Below are 8,086 nucleotides of genomic sequence, written 5' to 3'. Positions count from 1 at the left end.
GGGGAGCTATGGGGGGAAAAAGAGGAACAACTGTAATAATCTGAACAATAAAGATTTAATTTAACAAAACAAAAAAAAAGTAGTTCTTTACAGAATATCCACAAATGGCCAATAAGAAAATGGAAAGATGCACAATATCATTAGCCATGAGGGAAATGCAAATCAAAATAAGATGAAGACTTCATACCCACTTGGTTGCCTACAATCAAAGTGGCAGATATTAACAAATATTGGCTAGGATGTGGAGAAATTGAAACCCTTATGCATTACTGGGATTGTAAAATTAATGCAGCCACTTCAGAAAATAATTGGCAGTTCCTCATATGATTAAACATGGTTAGTTACCTATTCGGCACAGCAATTCCATATAGATAGATAGGTTAAAAAACAAAAACAAAAAAAACTTCTGTCCACACAAAAACTTGTTCAAGAAATGTTCATAATAGCATCTTTCATAATAGCCAGGAAGTGTAAACAAACCAAACACCCATTAACTGATGAATGGATAAACAAAATGTTGTACACCCAAGGAGACATATGTAATAAATAATAAAGAATTTAAATTTAAAAAGAAATGTTGTATACCCATAAAAAATTATATGGCAATTAAAGGAAAGTAAGTATTGTACATACAATATGAATGAACTTTGAAAGCATTTCGCTAAGGGGGAAAAGGTAATCACACAGGACCACATATTGAATGATTCCATATACAGGGTGTCCCCCCAAAAATGTATACACACTTTAACTGCTCATAGCTCAATTTTGAAAATGAAATATATTTAAATAAACACTGCCTTTATAATTACTCAGTGTGTATACATTTTTTGAGGATACCTTATATATGAAATGTCCAGAACAGGCCTATCCATAGTGAATTGTATGGCATGTAAATTCTATTAAGCTGTTATTTTAAAAGTTAATGAAATTAAATTAAATACTAGTGTAGATTAACATGAAGAATCAATAAAGAATAATTTACTTTTAAATTCTTTATAACAAAATAGACTGATTCTATCTGTGCAATTCTACACTATAGGCACAATCTACAAAACAGTGATTTTTCAGTCACACATACAGGCAAAAATGTCATCTTTTAAAGTAGAATTTGTGACCCTGACCAGGTAGCTCAGTTGGTTAGAATGTTGTCCAGCTATATCAAGGTTGCTGGTTCGATCCCAGGCAGGGCACAATGAATGCAAAGATGGGTCAAACAAATCCATCTCAATCTCAGTCTCTCTCTCTCTTCCTTCCTTTCTCTCTAAAAAAAATCAATCAATATAAAATAAAAAATAAATTACAATTTGTGAACTGGTTAAATATCTAAGCCACAAAATTAAAAATCTTTTTATTTAAGACTAATGAAAACAATCCTCATCCCCACCATACTAATTACCTATAAAGAGATTCGGATTTCAAATCTCTTGTATGTGACCTTGGGCCCAGCACTTCAAGCTTTTAAATCAGAAGTTTTCCTCTCAGTAAGAATAAAGTACCTAGCATTGATTACTCAATAAAAGAAGAAACTCATTTACTCTGAAAACCAGACTACCTAATGAGAAATAAGTGATTCTGCTGCCATTTCATATCTCTACTGTTCAGCACTAATTAATTTATTTTCAGAAATACAATATTTAGAGCCATGAATTTAATAGCAGAGATACTCTCAGAATTTACATAATCAAATTATCCTTCCATTTATATACCACCAAATTGTGGGTTTCTTTAATCAAAAGGTAAGAAGCATTGGAGATCTTGCTTCCAAGATCAGTTTGGGCTCAAATAAAAATTCTCAAAAAAATAAAATAAAAATCACAAGGTAATAGGATGGAAAAATCTTTTTAGAAAGCATAAAGACCAAATCGGTTTAACAATAAAATGTGAAATCCATACAACCAGTGTTAGCTATGTAATATATAATCTTATTGTGAAAATATCAACCTCAAATTAATGTGGAGAAAATGTTAAGTAATGGCTGGTATAACTATGTAAAATATAACCATTAAAAATTAGTCACCTATACCCGTGGTCGGCAAACTGCGGCTCATGAGCCACATGCGGCTCTTTGGCCCCTTGAGTGTGGCTCTTCCTAAGCCTTAGGAGTACGCTAATTAAGTTAATAACAATGTACCTACCTATATAGTTTAAATTTTAAAAATTTGGCTCTCAAAAGAAATTTCAATCGTTGTACTGTTGATATTTGGCTCTGTTGACTAATGAGTTTGCCAACCACTGACCTATACTATAACTAGATTAAAATAACCACTACAATAAAAATTAAGAAATGGCAAAAAGTAGAGTTCCTATTTTTAAAATAACTCTTTACACAAAAAATTGGAAATAATCTTTTCAACTGTCTTCAGTTTCTTTTTTCTTCTAAAAATGTTAAATCAACAATTTAGATTACTGTTGAAAACATTTAAAAAATTTTTTAACCAGTGTCATCCCAATAAATTCAATAAAAAATAATAAAAAAGAAAACAGTTTTAGCTTTGGGGGACACTTTTAAACTGTTCAGTGACCCAACAGTTCTGAAGTTATCAAACTGAAACTGCCCTCCCCCGCCCCCAAAATTTAATACGACAAAGGCACTGGGGTGCTGGTAATAGTCTGTTGACTTGCATGGTGGTTATGAGTATATATATTCATAAAACTTCATCAAGGTGTACACATAAAAGTCATGCACTTCAGTTATAGTATTTTTGTAATGTTTGAACTTCTTTAGTTTTGAAATAAAATGCTTTGGCATGGAGACATTCACTTATAGGTTATAACAAATTCCAAAGGACTACAAATTCTTTTACTTGACTAGATTTTTTAATATATTTTTTTATTGATTTCAGAGAGGGAGAGATAGAAACATCAATGATGAGAGAGAATCATTGATCAGCTGTCTCCTGCACCTCCCCGCCCACCCCCACCAGGGAGAGCGAGCTAGCAACCCAGGCATGTGCCTTGACCGGGAATCGAACCATGACCTCCTGGTTCATAGGTCAATGCTCAACCACTGAGCAATGCCGCCGGCTAGGCTACTTGACTAGATTTTAAAACTTTAAATGCAGAAGCCATCTGCTGGGGCTTAGAAATCTTGCTGCAGCCCTAACCGGTTTGGCTCAGTGGATGGAGCGTCCGCCTGCGGACTGAAAGGTCCCAGGTTCAACAGTCCCAGGTTCGATTCCAGTCAAGGGCATGTACCTTGGTTGTGAGCACATCCCCAGTAGGGGGTGTGCAGGAGGCAGCTGATCGATGTTTCTCTCTCATCGATGTTTCCAACTCTCTATCCCTCTCCCTTCCTCTCTGTGAAAAATCAATAAAATGTATTTTTTTTTAAAAAGAAATCTTGCTGCAGGCTTCTTTCCTTCAATGGAATTTCACCTCCAAGTTTAAAATCTACCACTCATGCAAAGCAATATCAATTTACCTCCCCAGTATCCCACTTTCACCTGTGGGATTCAGTTCTACAGAGAGACAACTCCTACAACCAAACAGCATCCCAATAGTCCCTTTTCACTTGTGACCCAAGAGTACAGTACTAGATTGTTCAGACCAGTAATCAGACCTCAAAAGTACCAACCCTTACCAGGAAAATGTAATGTAAATTAAAATAACTACCAGCCTGGCCACTGTGGCTCAATGGCTAAGCATCAACCTATGAACCAGTAGGTCAGGGTTCACTTCTCGTCAGGGCACAAGCGGAGTTGCAGGGTCAATCCCTAGTAAGGGGCGTGCAGGAGGCAGCCAATCAATGATTCTCATTAACGTTTCCTTCTCGCTTCCTCTATGAAATCAATAAAAATATGTTTTTAAAAAGTAACTACCTATAGTTACAAACATTTATTTGAAAAAAATGAGATTCCTAATTACAAAAATTTTAAAGTAAATTTAAAAGCCAACAATTAAAGAGGTACTGAGGAGAAATGGGAAGTGACTACTGACAGTTTCTTTTTGGGTGAAGATGTCCTAAAATTGATAGTGGTGATGGCTACACAACACTGTGAATATACATTTTTAATTGAATTTATTGGGGTGGCATTGGCTAATAAAATTATATAGATTTCAGGTGTACAATTAATACATCAACTGTAAAATGTATTATGTTCACCACCCTGTCTCCTTTCATCACCATTTATCCCCACATCCCTTCTTTTTTTTTTTTAAGTGAACATATCAAGACTTATTGTCATATAATAAAACAAAATATGAAGCTTAGAACTGGATCACTTGACCCTTTCTCTTCTTATCTCCTCCCAGTTAAAATGCTTGCATCTCTTAATAGGCAGCATTCTCTTAGATCTGCAGTTGGGCTCAACACATTCAAGCCTCAGCACAATCTTCTTTGTAGTTTTAACCTTTTTTCAGAAAATCGGCTTAGTCTGCCCAGGATAGCCACTCTGCTTCCTGTCATAACGCCACTTTCCGTGCGCATACAGAGAATCCTCGCACTTCTTGTGCTGTGTTACTTTGTGGGGTTGATGCTTGCCACACTTCTTACAGAGTTTGGCAGGTTTTAGGAACGTTCACCATGCTATAGGCAAGGAAAGCCCCACATACCTTCTTCTACCCGCCACCCCCCACTATCCTTCCCCTCTGGTAATTACCATGGTGTCTGTTTTCTATATGTTTATTTTGTTCATTAGATTCCACATATTAAGTGAAATGATATGGTACTTGCCTTTCTCTACTGGCTTATTTTACCTAGCATAATTCTCTCCAGCACTGCGAATATATTAAAATCACTGAATCGTAACTTTAAATAGATGAATTGTGTGGTAGTAAAGTATATCTCAATAAAGCTGTTATTTTTTTAAATGAATTGCAAAATGTGACAAAATATTTCTAACTGTTGGGTGTAGATGATGGGTATATGTTGGTGCAGTGTAGCATTCTCTTTACTTTTGAGATGTTTGCAATTGTTCCTATTTTTAAGATTGTTCCACTTTTTTTTTGAAAGAAGGCACTTACTTATAAATGAGAAAGGTCCTCTTACCTGTATGAGTTCAAATATGTTGAACATTACTTTTTGTTTGAAAAATAGTTGCATTTTCCACATGTGGTTGCTTTCTTAGGAAAATAATTTGAGTGATAATGCCACCAATACTTTAAAAAATTCTCACATTTCTGTGTTTTGGGGACAAGTTGTTCCATTTAGGAGCTCAATATCCCAAGTCAAATGTTTTAAATAGTTTGAGGCTCTGTTAAATGTGGTTATGCAAGAGTTAGTTTTTTTCTTTTTTATCAAAGTCCTAAATTCCTTCGGGAAACTACTGTATGCATCTAGATGTATTCATTGCCAACTAAATACATCTTCTAACAAAAACAGTAGTCTAAGCTGGCTAAATGGTCTATCCAAGTTGTTAGAGTATGTATTTTAGAAAGAACATTGGTAAGATTTCTCTTGAATATTCTTCCATAGAACAGTCAGTACTTGATTTGTGTTCCTCACTAGATCCTTTAATTCTATAGTATAGTTACCTCCATGGAGAAACTGAGGCACAGAGAATAAATAACATGTTCAAAGGACAAGACAGCAAATAATCAAATCAGGGTGTGAACCCAGTACCCCCCCTCCCCCCCCCGCCTTTTAGCATTATTGTTAACTACCCACTCAATTAACTATCAGAAGTGAGTTGAAGTTATGGACTGCAAAGGTCCTCTTACCTGTATGAGTTCGAACATGTTGAACATAATTGTTTTTTCTGTCTGAAAAATAGTTGCATTTTCCACATGTGTATACTTTCCTAGGAAAATGGTTTCTTAAGTGTTTTCTCCAGTGATATTCGCTTACTGTGGTATATGTGCAAATGATGCACTTGTAGACTCGCTCATTATCACCAGCTCTAGTGTGGTGTTTCAAGTGAGCAGTATAGTGATCGTATCGATTGGTATTGTAGCCACAGCGGTCACAGCGAATGGGGCCTTTGGAGAAATCTCCCTCTTCAGCAGTGGAAGAGCCAGATTCCCTGGCTTTTGCTTGCTTCTCTGCACTTTCTTCCACAAAAAACTTCTTGGCACTATGAACTCTGATGTGATGCACAAACTGTTCTTCAGATTCTGCTTCATACTGGCATGGCTTACAACGAAAGGGTTTGGTCTTCAAGGTCTTGGATTTGTCCTCTGCTCCAGGTGTCTCAGGAGGAAGCTCTTTATTTGAGCTGTAAATTTCTGGGGCAGCTGATACCTCAAACACAGGCTGTAGTTCTGCAACACTGAGTTCCAAACTTTCCAGTTCCATGTTTTCCAGTCCATTGGGTTTGCCTTTTATTTCAGGAGACTCCTCAAGTCCTTCTCCATCACTATCTGGAAAGTTGTTATCCCCAACAGGCATCAATTCTGCATTTGCCTTCTTCACCAACTAGGTAATCACAGCAGCTGCCATTTACTTCCCCAGTTAAGGCCACATTTGCCAACATGATGAGCTGAGGAGCAGCCAATTCAGCTTTGGAGAGGTCATGCAAGTCATACATATCGTTAGGCAAGGCCATGCCAATGTTGCCACTGCCGTTGAACAGCCCTCCTCCTCCAGAAGACTGCCCCATTACCTGGGTGGCCATAACTGTATTCTGAATTCAAAACAAAACAAAACACAAAAGCACCAGTTTAAACACAACTTTTACTGGTCTAAAACCAAAACACTACCGTAATTCTTCATATCTTTTAAAAAACACATTTCCAATATAATCTCTAAGCTCAATGAACTTCATTAACTACTAAAAAGAAGCCTTTCAAATCTTTTTGTAATTTCAAATTCTTTACTGCATAACCAAAAAAAAAAATGTCTATTACCCCTCCTCCTCCGAAAAACTTTATCAAATTTTTGACATAATTAGGTCCACCAAGTAGGTCTACCACTGGCAAGCACTTTTAACTTTTCTGGTGCAAAAAACAAACAAAACAGAAGCTTTCATTTTTAATGTTAATTAAATTACTTTTAAAATTCAATATGTGAATAGTAAACAGCTAGCCTCCCAAATCCTCCTTCAACATTTACTGGTCTAAATCAGAAAAGGGAGAAATCCAAAAGCCAGGCAAACATGTCTAGAAAGTAGAAGCCTGTAATAAATTGGTCAACTGAACTTAAATTCACATTACCTCAACTAACTCCAGAGGAGAAAACTACTGTGAAAAAGTACCACTTTGTTTCTTATTTTTTGCTGATTTGACCTGTTTAAGGGGAAAAAAAATTACGGACCTTTTTTCCTGCGAAAAAGTAAGTTTGGTGTACTCAAAACTTCATAAATGAAAATAATCTTTCAAACCACCTACGAAAAATAATCATACAATTCAACTCGACAATCAGCAACTTTCTTGCATTGTGCTTGACTTGGCCTACTTGCCTAGTGGAAGCCATTACAAGATCACCCTCTTGAAAACATGTAGGGCTTTTTAAACCGTCTTAACCAGGCTCCATCCCAAAGGTGCTATTCTCAAAGTAGGTGTTCTCTTGCAAATGAGAAAAGTCAAAATAAGTGGCAAGAAAACTAAAAAAGTTTAACCCAAAATACAAAAAAAAAAAAAAAAAGGGCAATCCGTTTCACCGAAGCGTATGAACGCAAACCGGTTGAGTTATACGTACCCGCAAAAAGTTGGAATCAAATGCCATCACAGAAAACAAACCGAGGGCAAAAGCTGTCCCAAGGCTGATCGTCCGGGCTCCTCGGTTATTTACCCAAACATCGACTTTCCTAATAGTCCCCCCAACCCTCACGACCACCCCTCAAGAAATCTCAACGTGTGTCCGGCAGACCGTCCGAGCAAAGCTCCGAACCCCAACGTGCTGCACGGATTCCTACGCGCCGCTGCCACCGGCGCCTGCCTCGGCGGCGGCATTCCTGGCTGAAATAGGCATTCGGCCATTTTCTCAAAATACCAAACACAAAGCAGCTCTTTGCAAACTCGGGCGCTCTCGCTTCCTCTCGGCTCGCCCCGCTCGCGGCACACATTTACACACCAGTTCGCGGGAGCTGCCCCAACCCTCGCCCCGAGGCCTTTCCTGGGCTCCCCAACACCAAAAAAGGCCAGGGGGGCCAACTCGGGGCGCCTCCGGGCCAGACCGCGTCTCCCCCGGGGCAGCAGCCCCCGCTCCGGC

The 8,086-nt window shown here is 37.7% G+C and overlaps 1 protein-coding gene across 1 annotated transcript in view; it reads right to left on the bottom strand.

Moving 5' to 3' along the window:
• The window catches only part of REST (RE1-silencing transcription factor), a 23,095-nt gene extending 15,033 nt beyond the window's left edge, over positions 1-8,062 (bottom strand). The window contains 3 exon segments of the mRNA XM_005877176.2: positions 5,659-6,335; positions 6,337-6,560; positions 7,574-8,062. Of these exon segments, the coding sequence (XP_005877238.1) occupies positions 5,659-6,335; positions 6,337-6,560; positions 7,574-7,600 (928 nt within the window). The 5' untranslated portion in view covers positions 7,601-8,062.
• Positions 8,063-8,086: the final 24 nt, after the last annotated feature.

The sequence above is a fragment of the Myotis brandtii genome, unplaced genomic scaffold, assembly GCF_000412655.1.
Source record: "Myotis brandtii unplaced genomic scaffold, ASM41265v1 scaffold51, whole genome shotgun sequence".
Classification (NCBI taxonomy): Eukaryota; Metazoa; Chordata; class Mammalia; order Chiroptera; family Vespertilionidae; genus Myotis; species Myotis brandtii.
This window is presented reverse-complemented; position numbering and strand designations above follow the sequence as displayed.